At 43.7% G+C, this 17,135-nt stretch overlaps 1 protein-coding gene across 1 annotated transcript in view; it reads left to right on the forward strand.

Annotated features, from left to right (window-relative positions):
• The first annotated feature begins 769 nt into the window (after nucleotides 1-769).
• Nucleotides 770-17,135, forward strand: part of RFC5 (replication factor C subunit 5) — a 46,148-nt gene continuing 29,782 nt past the window's right edge. The window contains exons 1-4 of the mRNA XM_089677219.1: nucleotides 770-970; nucleotides 8,524-8,588; nucleotides 12,291-12,427; nucleotides 14,376-14,455. Of these exons, the coding sequence (XP_089533345.1) occupies nucleotides 921-970; nucleotides 8,524-8,588; nucleotides 12,291-12,427; nucleotides 14,376-14,455 (332 nt within the window). The 5' untranslated portion in view covers nucleotides 770-920. The remainder of the gene's footprint in view (nucleotides 971-8,523; nucleotides 8,589-12,290; nucleotides 12,428-14,375; nucleotides 14,456-17,135) is intronic.

The following is a 17,135-nucleotide window of genomic DNA, read 5'->3' on the forward strand; positions in this document are numbered from 1 at the left end:
CAGAACCACTTGCAGAATTGAGTGATAATGATTTGTGGGGAAATTCGTCATCAGACACTGAAAACGATTTTGCGACTTTGCTCAGCGATGTGCGAATTTGCCTCTGTATTTCAAATTTCAGTGTTTTTGGTTTGATTATATTATTGAATTAAATTATTATTATATTATTATTTTTTATGATTATTAATTAAATTATAATTTATGATTTTGTGTTTCAAGTTTTATCATATCCGGAATGTTTAATAGACTCTTGTTCGGACAGATTTCAGTGAGTTATTCCTAAAAATTACAGCCTACAATTAAAAACTACATATTTCCATACAAAAAAATGGTACCGCTTTCAGCACAAAATTCCTGACATGATCATACCACCAGGGAGGTTAAGTAATTTTACATCTAAAAATCCAGATTTTAACATGCTTATGAAAAATAAAAGGCTGTAGAGCAGACGTTGCTATTGAGTGCACGTTATCTATAGAGTTCCATACATCAAACCAGCGATACATCAGAGCATTGAGGTGGGACAAACCAACCCAACTGGGCGTTATGATGAAAGAACAATAGGAAGCCGGTGTACCTCACACAGCAATACAACAAACGGTTTTGGAAAACAAAACATTTTTCAGCAGTTCCGTTTGGCTGGGGAATACAACACAAACATCGTCAGCGATAAACGACTGACTGGACCATGACGGTAATAGGTACCCGAGTACAGCGGAAGTAACAGCCCAGCAGAGGAAAGAGGAAATGACCCCCACAACTGATCGCTGAGGAGACTGTGATCTCGCGAGAAGCGCCGAGTTCCTAGCAAGGCGCGAAACAGAAGTCTCGCCTCCTGACCCAGCGCGCCGGAGCCTGGATGTGACAGTGTACTGTGTAGCGGGGACAGGACAGTGAGTGTGTAAGGGGCTGCCGCTATCATGGTGTCGGAGGCCAAGTCTCAGCCCGCACAGAGCAGGAACTTGCCATGGTAGGAGGAATGCATGGTATCTGGGTTGGAATGGACGGGGAGAAAGACTGAGCATGTGGAATCGGCTTAGTGTGTGCTAACATGCGTCAGGCTGGAGGAGGAATGATGGCTGGAGGAGGATTCCTGGTACCCCAGGATGAATGGAGGGCTGTGAGACGTGTCCCCTAGTGGCTATATAAAGTCCTGAAGAAGGCAAGCTGTACCGCACTGATATGGTGACAGTGATTGAAGTGTAACTATAGGCACAATTTCTGTTACCATTGTGGATAGGGTTATGGGTTTGTTTTTTTGCCATCTGTGTCCTGTTGGAGTAATTTCCCTTCACATCCTGTCCCATAGCCAAAACAGGAAGTGAGAAGAGATCCCTCCACAGTGAGGGAATCCCGCTGTGTCACCGGAACTAGTGTCCCCATTGGAAGATCTTCCCTCTCTTAGTGTTCTGGTGTCAACCCAAATTCAATAACAGTAAACAGGACAAGTAGGGTGAATCTCCCCATTGGGAGCACAGGCGGCAATAAAACGGGTTCAAATCCCTTCTACACTCTGTCCAAAACTAAAAGAAAGTTTTGCCTTAGTCCCCTTTCACATGAGCGGACTGATGGTTTGCCTGTCCGGTTTTAAGGTGGATCCGATCAGTCCATCCGTAGATCAGTCCATCCGTAGAGTTCTATCGACCGGCAGGTGTCAGTGGACTATCCAGCGGCATCCGATCCCATACACCAAAAACAGACTGGTGGGGATCCGTTCCCCATCCATCCAGGGGATGACAATCTAGTGGAAACGGACAGGCAGTCTATTTCCATCTGAAGATCACATTGATGGTGTTCTGTGTTCACTCTTCAGAGCAGACAGAGGCCTGCAATCCGCCTGCTCAGCAGGGATTAGCTGAAAGATACCCTATTGAGCAGGCAGGTCACATTAATGGATCCACCCCTTCTGAAAGGGGCTTAAAGGATAAGTTCACCTTTTAACAAAAAATAATAAATGCATCTTTTTTGCAGGTAAAATAATGTGCATTTGTTGTTTCTGGAGCCTCTAAAACACTGCACTAGCAATCAGATTGCTGGTGCCATGCAGGTCTAGCTCTGACCTGTCAGTGTACATCCTGTAGGAGCAAGCAGATACTTACAGGAAGGCTCAATGAACTACCACTGCGCTGTGGGGCTCAGTTTCCCACCAAAGTCCAGGGGTGTGCGATTTCCCACCGAAGTCTTTGGGGGGGGGGGCGGCGTTGTAGTTTCACACCAAAGACATAGCAATTGTCTGTGCGGAGGACAGATCCATGTACCTGTTGTATATCTGAGACATGAAGTGCATGTGTGGCTAATAAAAGTGGCACTATTAAGAACTACCTGAAATTGCCACAGGTATTGATGAAGTTACCAAAATGGGCAGCAGGTATTTTTAAATCTGGAACAGGCCATTTTAAAGGGTCATAGTGCCAAAAAAGCATCAGTATGGATTTTTTTTTTAATTCCCTTGACTATGTTTGGAAGGGAAGTGTGTTGCATATGACGGCGGGCAGTATATGCAGGAGAGTGTGGAGAGCTTAATAGTCAGCGGTATGTATAGGAGAGGGGTCCGGAGGGTATGACTAGGCAGTATGCAGGAGTGAATTGTGGTTGGTATGAAGGCAGGCAGTATGAGCAAATAAGGAATGTAGAGGATGTGATGGAAGGCTTTGTTTATTGGAAGAATAGAGCAGTATAACAGTCAGCAGTCTGAGCAGGAGTGGAGTACAGAGGGTATGGTGACAAGCAATATGTGCAGGAGAGGAGTTTGGAGTAACTAAAGGCAAAATTCATAATCAGTTTCCTTATCACCTGCCTCATTCCCACCCATGCTTCTCCACTGACAGATCACCTACACCCTATATCTCTTTTAGCTTTTCAACTATACAGTTGCAAGAAAAAGTATGTGAACCCCTTGGGATTACGTGGAGTTTTGCATGAATTGGGCATAAAATGTGCTCTGAACGTCATCTAAGTCACAACAACAGAAGAACACAGTCTGCTGAACATAATACTACACAAACATTAGATGTTGCCATGGTTTAATTGCACATAACATGTAAACATTCACAGTGCAGGGAGGAAAAAGTATGTGAACCTTTGGACTTAATAACTGGTTGACCCTCCTTTGGCAGCAATAACTTCAACCAAACGTTTCCTGTAGTTGCAGATCAGACCTGCACAACGATCTGGAGTAATTTTGGACCACTCCTCTTCACAAAACTGTTTCAGTGTAGCAATATTCTTGGGATGTCTGGTGTGAATCGCTCTCTTAAGGTAATGCCACAGCATTTCAATCGGGTTGAGGTCAGGACTCTGACTGGGCCACTCCAGAAGGCATATTCTGTGCTGTTGCAGCCATTGTTTTGTTGAATTACTTGTATGCTTTGGGTCATTGTCCTGTTGCATCACCCATCCTCTGCGGAGCTTCAGTTGGCGGACAGATGGTTGTACGTTTTCCTGCAAAATGTCTTGATAAACTCTGGAATTCATTTTCCCATCAATGACAACAATCCGTCCAGGCCCTGAGGCAGCAAAACAGCCCCAAACCATGATGCTCCCTCCGCCATGTTTTACAGTGGGGATGAGGTTTTGATGTTGGTGTGCTGTGCCTTTTTTTTCTCCACACATAGTGTTGTGTGTTCTTCCCAAACAACTCAATCTTGGTTTCATCTGTCCACAGTATATTTTGCCAGTAGTGCTGTGGAACATCCAGGTGCTCTTTTGCAAACTTCAAACGTGCTGCAATATTCTTTTTGGACAGCAATGGCTTCCTCCGTGGTGTCGTCCCATGTACTCCATTCTTGTTTAATGTTTTCCTTATTGTAGATGTGTCAACAAAAATGTTAGCATGTGCCAGAGATTTCTGTAGGTCTTTAGCTGACATTCTGGGATTCTTCTGTACCTCATGCAGCATTCTGCGCTGTGCTCTTGCAGTCATTTTTACAGGACGACCACGCCTAGAGAGAGTAGCAACAGTGCTAAACTTTCTCCATTTGTAGACAGTCTGTCTTACCATGGACACATGAACATCAAAGCTTTTGGAGATACTTTTGTAACCCTTTCCAGCTTCATGCAAGTCAACAATTCTTGATCGTAGGTCTTCTGAGAGCTCTTTTCTGCGAGGCATGGTTCACATCAGACAGTGCTTCTTGAAACCAGTAAGCCCAAAACAGGTGTGTGTTTTTTAAGGGCAGGACAGCTGTCAGCAACACATCCAATATCATCACACTGATTGGAGTCAAGGTTGGCTCACTCCTGGCTCCAATTACCTCTGGGAGAAGTCATTAAGCTAGGGCCTCACATACTTTTTCCTCCCTGCACTGTGAATGTTTACATGTTATGTGCAATTAAACCATGGCAACATCTAATGTTTGTGTAGTATTATGTTCAACAGACTGTGTTCTTCTGTTGTTGTGACTTAGATGATGTTCAGAGCACATTTTATGCCCAATTCATGCAAAACTCCACGTAATCCCAAGGGGTTCACATACTTTTTCTTGCAACTGTATATTGGTGTGTATATATGGGTCTCTATTCCAGCACTACGTTTTGTAATTTTAATGTATTATTATAACTCACACCATTACTTCTGTATACAGTGAGGAACAGAAGAATTTGAACACCCTGCAATTTTGCAAGTTCTCCCACTTAGAAATCATGGAGGGGTCTGAAATTCACATTGTAGGTACATTCCCACTTTGAGAGACAGAATTTAAAAAATAAATTCAGGAAATCACAGTGTATGATTTTTACAGAATTTATTTGTCTTGCACTGCTGAACATAAGTATTTGAACACCTGAGAAAATCAGTGTTAATATTTGGTACAGATGCCTTTGTTTGCAATTACAGAGGTCAAACGTTTCCTGTAGTTCTTGACCAGGTTTGCACACACTGCAACAGGGATTTTGGCCCACTCCTCCACACAGATCTCCTCTAGATCTGTCAGGTTTCGGGGCTGTCGCTGAGCAACACGGAGTTTCAGCTCCCTCCAAAGATGTTCAATTGTATTTAGGTCTGGAGACTGGCCAGGCCACTCCAGAACCTTGATATATTTCTTACAGAGCCACTCCTTGGTTATCCTGGCTGTGTGCTTCAGGTCGTTGTCATGTTGGAAGACCCAGCCACCACCCATCTTCAATGCTCTGACTGAGGGAAGGAGGTTGTTGCTCAAAATCTCACAATAAATGGCCCCATTCATCCTCTCCTTAATACAGTGCAGTCATCCTGTCCCCTTCGCAGAAAAGCACCTCCAAAGCATGATGTTACCACCCCCATGCTTCACAGCAGGGATGGTGTTCTTGGGATGAAAATCATCCTTCTTTTTCCTCCAAACACAACGAGTGAAGTTTAGACCAAAAAGTTCTACTTTGGTCTCATCTGACCACATGACTTTCTCCCATGCCTCCTCTGGATCATCCAGATGGTCACTGGCAAACTTCAGACGGGCCTGGACATGTGATGACTTGAGCAGGGGAACCTTCCGTGCAATGCATGATTTGAAACCATGACGGCGTAGTGTTCTACCGACAGTGACCTTTGAAACTGTGGTCCCAGCTCTCTTCATGTCATTGACCAGCTCCTCGTAGTTCTGGGCTGATTCCTCACCCTTCTTATCATCAGTGATGCCCCACGAGGTGAGATCTTGCATGGAGCCCCAGTCCGAGGGAGACTGACAGTCATCTTTAGCCTCTTCCATTTTCTAACAATTGCTCCAACAGTTGATCTATTTTCACCAAGCTGCTTGGCAATTGCCCCGTAGCCCTTTCCAGCCTTGTAGAGGTTCACAATTTTGTCTCTGGTGTCTTTTGACAGCTCTTTGGTCTTGCCCATGGTAGTAGTTGGCGTCTGACTGACTGTGGGGTGGACAGGTGTCTTTAAAGAGCTCAGACAGTGGCTACTAAGTTAGAATGAGTGGAGTAGAGTTGGACTTTTTAAAGGCACAGTAACAGATCTTTGAGAGCCAGAATTCTTGCTGTTTCTCAGGTGTTGAAATACTCATGTTCAGCAGTGCAAGACAAATAAATTCTTTAAAAATCATACAATGTGATTTCCTGCATTTTTTTTTTAATTCTGTCTCTGAGTGGGAATGCACCTACAATGTGAATTTCAGACCCCTCCATGATTTCTAAGTGGGAGAACTTGCAAAATCGCAGGGTGTTCAAATACTTCTGTTCCTCACTGTACTTCACTGCTAGTCTGTGTTACTAATCAGGTCTGTTCTCCCCTCTTCCCACATTATCCCATAAGCATTGCATTGCTTCCAGCCCTTGGCACACTTTTGCCTCCTTATAAATAAACATGTTGTCTTATTTTGCGTGCTGCTCCAGGGGAGAGCAGGCTTTATACTCCACAATCACATCTAAGGTCTGGTTGACACCTATGCTTTTTTCAGAAATGCACTACAGTCCATTTTCCATTGTTTCTTATGGGTCATATTCACATCTGTGCTTTTCCACCGGTGTGTTTTTTTTGTTTTGTTTTTTTTGGAAAGGGTGAAGGGGTTTTTTTTTTTTTTTTTTTCCCTGCAACAGTTTGCGTTTTTTGGTTCCATAAACTTCAATGGAAACGCATTAAAAATGCAGTGCTTGCGTTTTTGATGGTTCCTGCTGCAAAACAAGATGCCTTACAAAAACAAAAAATGCAACACACACCAGAAAAACACATGAGCTACAACCTGCATAGGTGTGAACCAGGCCTTAGGCCTGGCTCAAACAGGTTGTACAATAGAGTTTGTCCATGCAGGGTCATGTTTACCTGCACGGGGATGCACAGGTGTCCATGCATCCCTGTGCAGGCAGTACCATTTATGTCTATTGGGACACAGCAGCTGTTACCCAATATAATATGGATGGGACTGCCTGCACAGAGATGCACGGAATAACTATGTATCTTATGTGGGTAATCATGACCCTGAACAGGCATACGGTATGGTACACATCATGTGAATGAGGCCTTAGGCATTGGCTCTATTTGTCTCCACCAAAGCAATTATTTGTACCAGCAAAAGGAACTAGAAAAGCTACAATTTCTGGGGAAATTGCGTGAAGTGTTCTTGCCTCCACCAGTAGTCTACAACTGGAGTGGGCGGAGTAACTGGGTGGAGTGGCTGGAGTAACTGTGAAAAGGTTGGACTGGGCAGAGTAACTTTATGGAGTGGGCAGAGTAACTGTGTGGAGTGTTTGGAGTGAGTAAAGATAGTAAACATTACACTAAGCAATTGATTGATCAAATTTAAAAAGTGCACATGGCAAGCTTGATAGTGAGAAATGTATTTCAACTTTTAATTATATAGCACATAGTATGTCTCTGAAATATTAAAAATGAAGGCCAATCGCAGTTTAGAAATTGCCCTTTAAATTTGAGGTGGCTAGAGTTTAAATGAATGTCAATGGGCGGCGTGAGTTGCAAACAAATGGTCATATTGTGAAAACTATCAGGACCAGGGGCGGACTGACAACTCATGGGGCCCCTGTGTCCTTGCCCAAACTCAAAAAAGCCTATGAAAAAGGTACCAGGGGCATCTCGTGGGGCCCCCTACTGACCCTGGGCCGTCGGGCAGTTCCCAAGTTTCCAAATGGTCATTCAGCCCCTGATCAGGACTATGGCTTAGCCGTGGACATTTTTAGTGGCAGCAGGGATAGCTGAACGTTTTGATATAAGATTTGTGTAGGTGGGCTTGAAAATGAGGGAGTGATGGCGGTTTAGAAATCATGTCCTGATTTTTCAGCTCACACTCTAGCTTTTGTCAGCTCCCTCTCTAGTTTTGAACATTCCACCATTCATTCCTATGGGACCAATTTCACCACAAAAACGCCGATATTTCGTGAAGCATTCGGCAAAACGTTCAACAAAGTAATAGCACACCAATCGGGAACAATCCGCACGTTTCGGCATATTACTGTCTATGTAGTGTAAAAACTGTGGGAGGAGTTAGGGTGGTAAATGTGGCTATAATAATAAGAATATATATGTGAGATAACAGTAAGTGGACTTGCCATGCAAGAACACTTAATAATGCATTCAATATGCAAAATCTATTAAACTAGCCAACAGGAACAAGTTTTGCACTTAGCACAGTGCTAAAAATGTGTACCTTGTTGATTTATCCCATCCAATTCTTCTAGTTCAATACATGCTGTATCAGGTGCTGAAGTAAAGCTCCCACCATACCTGTAAAATAATTATTTGAAGTTTCCAAATAACCATAATTTCTTACGTGCCAGCATGACCGAGAAGGGGGAGAGGAAGCACTGTGAGGCAGCCAGGATTTTTGCGCCGGGCAGTGCTGTCAACCTAGCAGTGGTAGCTTACATAAGAGGAGTAAGCTCCTGTATGAACTTCCCAATGTGCTGCTGCTTCATTCATCAGCTAGGCTTGTACCGTTACCATTATTTTGATTATCTGTGGAAGTACACTTACATAAATATCGATATCAGACGTACTTGAGATGGTGTTCCAGTTTTTGATGAAAAAGTTGCCTCCATGAGTTTTGAGTATTTAAACCGTTTATACACCTCTGACTTCACATTTCTATACAGGGTTGAAAAGTACCGGCCACAGTCTCTTGACGATTTGATCTCACATCAAGATATTTTAAACACAAGTAAGTTGGGCTAGTTTTAAATATTTTACACACATCAAGGGTCTGGAGGTATTTTACTAATTACCGTATTTGCCCGCGTATAAGACGACTTTTCAACCCGTGAAAATCTTTTGAAAAGTCGGGGGTCGTCTTATACGCCGGTATACGGCGAGCCGGTGTCAGGGCGGCACTTTTTCGAGGGGCGGTGCCACCCCCCCTCCTCCTCCAACGGACACCAAGTACAGGGGTGGGCAGAGGGGCTGCTGTACCTCACCTGGCTCCGGTCCCACGACGATCCGGTCCAGGAAGCGCGGCTGCTCCTTCTTTCAGTTCGGCCGCTCGATGGTCCCGCCGCCTGCTCGGCTCCGCCTTCTCACCGGTGATTGGGCGCCAGCACTGGAAAGGCACACAGGCGACCAATCACCGGCGAGGAGGCGAAGCCGAATGGCCCCGCGAAAATCAAGCGGCCGAACTGAAAGAAGGAGCAGCCGCTCCTCTCCCCCACTGACACTAACGATGGGGCACTATTCCTCCTCCACACTGACACCAACGATGAGGCACTGTTCCTCCCCCACTGACACCAACGATGGGGCACTATTCCTCCTCCACACTGACACCAACGATGAGGCACTGTTCCTCCCCCACTGACACCAACGATGGGGCACTATTCCTCCTCCACACTGACACCAATGATGAGGCACTGTTCCTCCCCCACTGACACCAACGATGGGGCACTATTCCTCCTCCACACTGACACCAACGATGAGGCACTGTTCCTCCCCCACTGACACCAATGATGGGGCACTATTCCTCCTCCACACTGACACCAACGATGAGGCACTGTTCCTCCCCCACTGACACCAACGATGGGGCACTATTCCTCCTCCCCACTGACACCAACGATGGGGCACTATTCCTCCCCCACTGACACCAATGATTGGGCACTTTTCTCCCCACTGATACCAATGATGGGGCACTATTCCTCCCCCACTGACACCAACGATGGGGCACTATTCCTCCTCCCCACTGACACCAACCATGGGGCACTATTCCTCCCCCACTGACACCAACCATGGGGCACTATTCCTCCTCCCCAATGATGGGGCGCTATTCCTCCCACTGATACCAATGATGGGGCGCTATTCCTCCCACTGACACCAATGATGGGGTGCTATTCCTCCCACTGACACTAATGATGGAGCACTATTCCTCCCACTGACACTAATGATGGGACACTATTCCTCCCACTGACACTAATGATGGGGCACTATTCCTCCCACTGACACCAATGATGGGGCACTATTCCTCCCACTGACACCAATGATGGGGCACTATTCCTCCCACTGACACCAATGATGGGGCGCTATTCCTCCCACTGACACCAATGATGGGACGCTATTCCTCCCACTGACACCAATGATGGGACACTATTCCTCCCACTGACACCAATGATGGGACGCTATTCCTCCCACTGACACCAATGATGGGACGCTATTCCTCCCACTGACACCAATGATGGGGCACTATTCCTCCCACTGACACTAATGATGAGGCACTACTCCTCCCACTGACACTAATGATGGGACACTATTCCTCCGACTGACACCAATGATGGGGCACGATTCTTCCCACTGACACCAATGATGGGGCACTATTCCTCCCACTGACTAATGATGGGGCACTATTCCTCCCACTGACTAATGATGGGGCACTATTCCTCCCACTGACACTAATGATGGGACACTATTCCTCACACACTGACACTAATGATGGTGCACCATCATTGGTGTCAGTGGGAGGAATAGTGTCCCATCATTGATATCAGTGGGAGGAATAGTGCCCCATCATTGGTATCAGTGTGAGGAATAGTGCCCCATCATTGGTGTCAGTGGATGAAATAGTGCCCCATCATTAGTGTCAGTGGGAGGAATAGTGCCTCATCATTGGTATCAGTGGGAGGAATAGTGCCCCATCATTGGCGTCAGTGGGAGGAATAGTGTCCCATCATTGGTATCAGTGGGAGGAATAGTGCCCCATCATTGGTGTCAGTGGGAGGAATAGTGCCCCATCATTGGTATCAGTGGGAGGAATAGTGTCCCATCATTGGTATCAGTGGGAGGAATAGCGCCCCATCATTGGTATCAGTGGGAGGAATAGTGCCCCATCATTGGTATCAGTGGGAGGAATAGTGCCCCATCATTGGTGTCAGTGGGAGAATTAGTGCCCCATCATTGGTATCAGTGGATGAAATAGTGCCCCATCATTGGTGTCAGTGGGAGGAATAGTGCCCCATCATTGGTGTCAGTGGGAGGAATAGTGCCCCATCATTGGTGTCAGTGGGAGGAATAGTGCCCCATCATTGGTGTCAGTGGATGAATAGTGCCCCATCATTAGTGTCAGTGGGAGGAGTAGTGCCCCATCATTGGTGTCAGTGGGAGGAATAGTGCCTCATGATTGGTATCAGTGGGAGGAATCATGCCCCATCATTGGTGTCAGTGGGAGGAATAGTGCCTCATGATTGGTATCAGAGCGAGGAATCGTGCCCCATCATTGGTGTCAGTGGGAGGAATAGCACCCCATCATTGGAATACCATACTGAAATACCATACCATATTGAAATCAAATCTGATGTTTTTTCATTTTTATTTGGTGTGCGTTGGAAGAGGGGTAGTCTTATACGGCGAGTATAGCTCAATCCCTATATTTTAACAGGAAAAGTAGGGGGTCGTCTTATACGCCGGCAAATACGGTACATAGAACAGTCTTTATAATGTAATTTTTTTTTCTCTTGGATCAAGTTTGTTCATATTTTGTCACTATTTTTATTTGTGCTTTTTGGTGAAAATGTAACTTAATTGTAAATCTGTTTATGTCAAACTAGTATTTTAAAACTTAAGTCATTTAATTCTGATATCAAATCATTTTTGACTACCTCTTTAACATTTCAAGCTGCACAAAAGCAGGCAGTGCTTAACCATATTGGCAACTAGTGTTTCTACAATACTGTGCAGGCATAGGAACCCAGCTGCTATGTGTGATGGGCTGCCTCTCTCCCTGATGGCCTACAAGCCCTCTATTTTACCTATGGCTGGGAACCTTTGCATGCTTTGTGTTGTAAAAAAAAAACATGGGCTACCTAGTCATAGAAGGCTGGAACTTTCAGGTATCAAATTTGATCTGAGATGTGACATTTCAGTCACTACATTGCAGAATACGCAAATGGTCTTGTGGCACTCTTATTGGTTAAAAAACAGGCTTCCATATTGTATACATCGTTACATTTGTCTGGCTTAGACCACCATGTACCATACCTGGTTGATCTCCCTGGAAGCCAGAAATCACTGTTCCTTTGATCTCTGCTTCTGGGTGTAGTGCAGAGGAGCTGCCCTGCTGCATTCTGAACACAGGAGGTTGGCCATTAGGCACAGGCATAGTTCAGAGAATGCTTTGCATTTTCAGAATGCTAGACATTCTTTGATAGCAAGATTAGAGAGGCGGGATGACATCAGTCATTGGAGAAACCTAGTGTTTACTTCAGTGTTTCCTGCTTTCAGGTATGATATATGCCTAGTTACACTTGTCCAAGGTAGACCAATGACACTATGTATGAAATATCCATACCTGGAATTCCACTGTGAAAAAATATGTATCTTGTAGATACAACCTGCTTACTGTGTTCTGTATTCCAATTTTTTTGTGTTTTTTTGTTTTTCTTAATACTAGTTCAGAGGTTCATCAGTGAAGACAAACTACCTCATCTGTTATTCTATGGACCACCTGGGACAGGCAAAACTTCCACTATTCTAGCCTGTGCAAAACAGCTTTACAAAGAAAAGGAGTTTAACTCTATGGTTTTGGAGGTATTCTTTAAATTTATGAAAGTGAGGTTATTATTTTTGACTTCTTTAGGCCTGTTTCGCAAGGGCTTTAGCTTGAATAAGAGCAGTGTGAACAGCAAGCTTTCAGTCAGCATTGTGCAGCTTTCTCTAAACCTTTAAAACATTCAGCTCCAGTTTGTAATTTTCCTAAGGATTCTTTCACACTGTGGGACCCCATTTAGATCAGCATGGAATCTATCCGCTGATCCCCCTACTGAGCAGAACAGGGGATTGACCGGTCCTTGTTTGCTTAGTCAGAACCGAGTGTTTGCTTGGACAGAACCCTCCGATACGATCTGTCTAGATGGAGGGGGATGGATCCCCTTCTACTGTTGTGGGGTTTTTTTTTTCCTTTTTCAAGAGGACCTGATTTGGATTAGAGGTAGGCAGGAGTAACTGGACTTGTCTGTTTACACCCACCGGTTCATAGGGGTGAATGGAGGGTCCGATTAGGTTCACCTGAAAAATCTGATAGAATGAACTTTCTTTTGAAAGGGGCTTAATGGGAACACTGATTGCCACTTTAAACAAGCTAGCAAGCTTCAAGTAGTGTTGAAGCCTGCTAGCAGCTTGTTTAAAGTGGCAATCCGTGTTCCCATTAGGATGTGTGTTCAACTTTTACAAACTGGAGCTAGATACTTACTGAAAATGCTTTGTAAAGCTTGTTAATCTCGCTGCTCTTAAACAAGCTTCTAGAAAAGTTATTTTTATGCAAGTTTCTCCATATTTGATTTTTCATAGTTTCCTTATTGTACCATACTTAGATTAAGTAGGTTTTTCCTACTAATAGTTATGTGTAAATAAGGTGGTGTATTCTGCAGCCCTGTCAAATGACTATTGAAATAAAGGGTAAGATTTTTCCCCAGTCTTGTCAGAGACAGATTAGACTGTGATCATACACTATATTGCCAAAAGTATTGAGATACCCTTCTAAATCATTGGATTCAGGTGTTCCAATCGCCTTCATGGCCACATTTGTATAAGATCAAGTACCTAGGCATGCAGATTGCTTCTACGAACATTTGTGAAAGAATGGGTCGCTCTCTGGAGCTCAGTGAATTCAAGCGTGGTACTGTGGTAGGTTGCCACCTGTGCAATAAGTCCGTCCGTGAAATTTCCTTGCTACTAAATATTCCACAGTCAGCTGTTAGTGGTATTATAACAAAGTGGAAGCAACTGGGATGGATGTGTTTGGCGGTTGTCAGGAGAACGGTATTTGCCTGACTGCATTGTGCCAAGTGTGAAGTTTGGTGGAGGGGGGATTATGGTGGGGGGTTGTTTTTCAAGGGTTGGGCTTGGCCCTTTATTTCCAGTAAAGGGAACTCTTAAGGCGTCGGCATACCAAGACATTTTGGACAATTTCATGCTCCCAACTTTGTGTAAACAGTTTGGGGATGGCCCCTTCCTGTTCCAACATGACTGCGCACCAGTGCACACAGCAAGGTCCATAAAGACATGGATGAGCGAGTTTGGGGTGGAGGAGCTTGACTGGCCTGCACAGAGTCCTCACCTCAACCCAATAGAATACCTTTGAGCGGAAACTGTGAGCCAGGCCTTCTCATCCGACATCAGTGCTTGACCTCACAAATGCGCTTCTAGAAGAATGGTCAAACATTCCCATAGACACACCTTGTGGCAGTAAAGTTCATATGCTTGTAAAGGCAGGCATCCCAGTACTTTTGGCAGTGTAGTGTATTTATTTATTTTATTTTCATTATGTGTATGTTTAGCTGTGAAATAAATTTTACAGCAAGTTGTGTCACAAGTAGCTGAAGGTAAAGTTGTTTGTGATAGGTGTTTAACAATACACATACATACTAGGCAGTTTTGCTAAGCTTCTTGCTGCTTTTCCTTGCAGATGGATGTAATGTGTGTTATGTTTTTCCCATATGCATTATTTTTAATTTTTTTTTTGTTTGTTTTTTTTAAGTTGAATGCATCAGATGATCGTGGTATAGATATTGTGAGAGGTCCCATATTAAGTTTTGCAAGCACTAGAACCATATTTAAGTAAGTGTAAAATGACACGTTTTTTGTGGTTTTTGTATTTTGTTTTTTTTTATTTTATTTTTGATGTTACAGGGTTACCAGCATGCAATTCATGTCAATTTTGACATTTTCATATACATATTAAAATACACATTCTTCTGCTTGAAAATTACTTGGAACCTTAAACATATCAATTCTTAAAGCGCAGAGGCCCTGGATAATAAAATAGGGGCTGTTGTGTGTGTTTTTTTATTTATTTTTTTATTTATATGTTGCATTTGCACAGTCATTTTATCAAATGCATATTTTCAGGGAAAAATACACTTAATGCACACAATAGAATACTGAAATTTTTGGTAAAATGTAAAGGATTGGGTTGTGTCAAGTAAATAGTTACCAAACGTCAAGATTTAAAATTGCTCATGCCTGTGAATTTGTAACAAACTACACTAAAAGCCCATAGGCAAGGCTTTAACCAAGCCTTTACTAATGATCAATTTAGAGTTAAATGTGAGCTGTGGAGCTAGAATTACTGCTTTCGCTTTGATTTTCATGGCAATACCTCACATGTGCAGTGCAATCACTGTTTACATACAGTATGTGTGCTGGACCAACGTGTGTGTGAGCATGGGGGGGGGGACGACAAAGGTGCTTTTAAAATTCTTCTTTTTTTTATTAACTTTTATTTAAATGTTCAATTTCTTTTTATTTTAATATTTTTTTTTTACACTTTTTAATCTTTTTTCATGATCTTTTTTGCTATCATAAGGGGTGTATCGGACCCCCTGTGATAGTGTCAGGCAGTGACAGGCATTCCTTCATGGAGAGATCAGACCCCTGATCCCTACACTGCCCTCTAAGGCAGCTGATCAAACAGTGAGGAGTGGGGGTGCCTTTCCAATAGTGTATCACTTTTGCAAAAAAAAAAAGCTAATCGCTAGCTGAAATGGCAAAACAATACCAGGAGCTGCACTGTTGTTTTTTAGGAGGAGCACTTCTCCGCAATGCCCCTTATCTGTATAACCTCTCTTGGTGCACAGGCAGAGAGCTCATGATATTTCTTGCATAATCAGCAGGTTTGTTTTTTTTGTTTTTTTTTTTGTTTTTTTTTTTTGTTTCAACATACAAAAGACCAAAGGTCATAGAGAATTTCATTGTTGGTGTTTGCATAAAGGATTTAAGATATATTTTACAGGAAGCCATATAATGTGGGATATACTGCTGCATAAAGCAGGATTGGACATTGGCAAAAAAAAGTCTGCCCAGAATAACTCCTCCTACTACCAGCCTTACTGAGGCTGTTTTGGTTTTGTTTTTGTTTTTTCTGGGGTCCCTGAGAGGGTGGATTTTTTTTTTTTATATATATATATGTTTTTTTCCAGACCTTCTTGAACAAAGTCTTACCAAGTTTTACTAGCACTTTTCCCACTTTTGAATATCACAGCTTGAGCTGATCTCTACAATAGCAACTATCTGGACTGACCTTTCTTCAGCCTAGCTTTGGCATGCTATACCTGGACCCTGCCAGACTGAAAGTTGCGTAGCTAGCCTGTTGGTGATCTTCAAGCATTAGGTTCTGCATTAGGCACTTTCTAGAGCCTGTTCTGGTAACAGGTTAGCTACAGAGTGCTTTCCAGTTCCAGAACTTTTGGCATTGCCCCTGCACTTTCCCTGTCTCTAAAGACAGGCTGACCACTGTGATCTACCTCAGAGCTGTACCACTGGATGCCTTAAAAATCCTCTGCTTCATTGATTTCACCATGGAAGGTTTTGGCACTGAAGGAACTAGCGCTGACATCTGCTGGGTGGTCTTGTGCACTCTGCTTTCTTTCCTATCATTTAGTGTGGAGTAAGCATCTTCCCTCTTCTACTCTTGCTTTGCAAAGAAAAACATGCAACTCAGATCTTCAGTCCATTACTGCTATCCAACTATCCTGGTCACCTGTGGTCATCTGACCCTACACCTGTCACCAGTGTTTTTTTGTTTTGTTTTTTTGAGTAACTGAGGCCTTACCTTGTACCCTGAGCTGTGTTGCTCCATTGGCACACTGTTAAAATATATCTGGTCCTAGACACAAAGGTGCCCCTAGCCCACACTACTGATGCGGAAACCGTTTGCAACCTTCTATTTTTGTTGCCCCATACTACTATATACTACATTGCCCTGACAATCTAGACCTTGTAGAGCTTCTGATGGTTCCTAAACATTCAGAAATCGGTGCTTGAATGGATTTGTCACTTGAAATAGCTAGGTCCAATCCTAGGCACAGAAAAAGCCAGCTAAAGAAGCCTTCGATTTTTTTACAGCCCAGGAGAAACTTCATATTCATGCTGAAAGACCACTTTCTGCTCTCTTCAGTCCAGGAATCGCCGGACTAAAATAATGCATGAGAGTTCTGGAGGTAGCATGCATCAAGCCATTACCATTTTTCCAGTTTCACTCCAGACCCCTACAAGACAATGTTTTGTAATCCGTGGAACAAGTAAGTCCATTCCTTGAACAGATTGATCTGTCTGGCTCCAAGGACCAGGTTTCCCCTGCTTGATGAGGAAAGAAAAAACAGAGGGCACACAGGCCTAGTGCTTTACCATAAAAAATGCTTAATAAAAAATAAAGTAGGTGTTGTACTCACAAATGACAATAAAGTCAAAGCACATCATAAAGAACAGCTGGGTCAACACCGCGCTAAATAACAGTCCG

This window comes from Staurois parvus, unplaced genomic scaffold (assembly GCF_062004578.1).
Source record: "Staurois parvus isolate SC_StPar_1 unplaced genomic scaffold, SC_StPar_1.0 ptg000014l, whole genome shotgun sequence".
Taxonomy (NCBI): Eukaryota; Metazoa; Chordata; class Amphibia; order Anura; family Ranidae; genus Staurois; species Staurois parvus.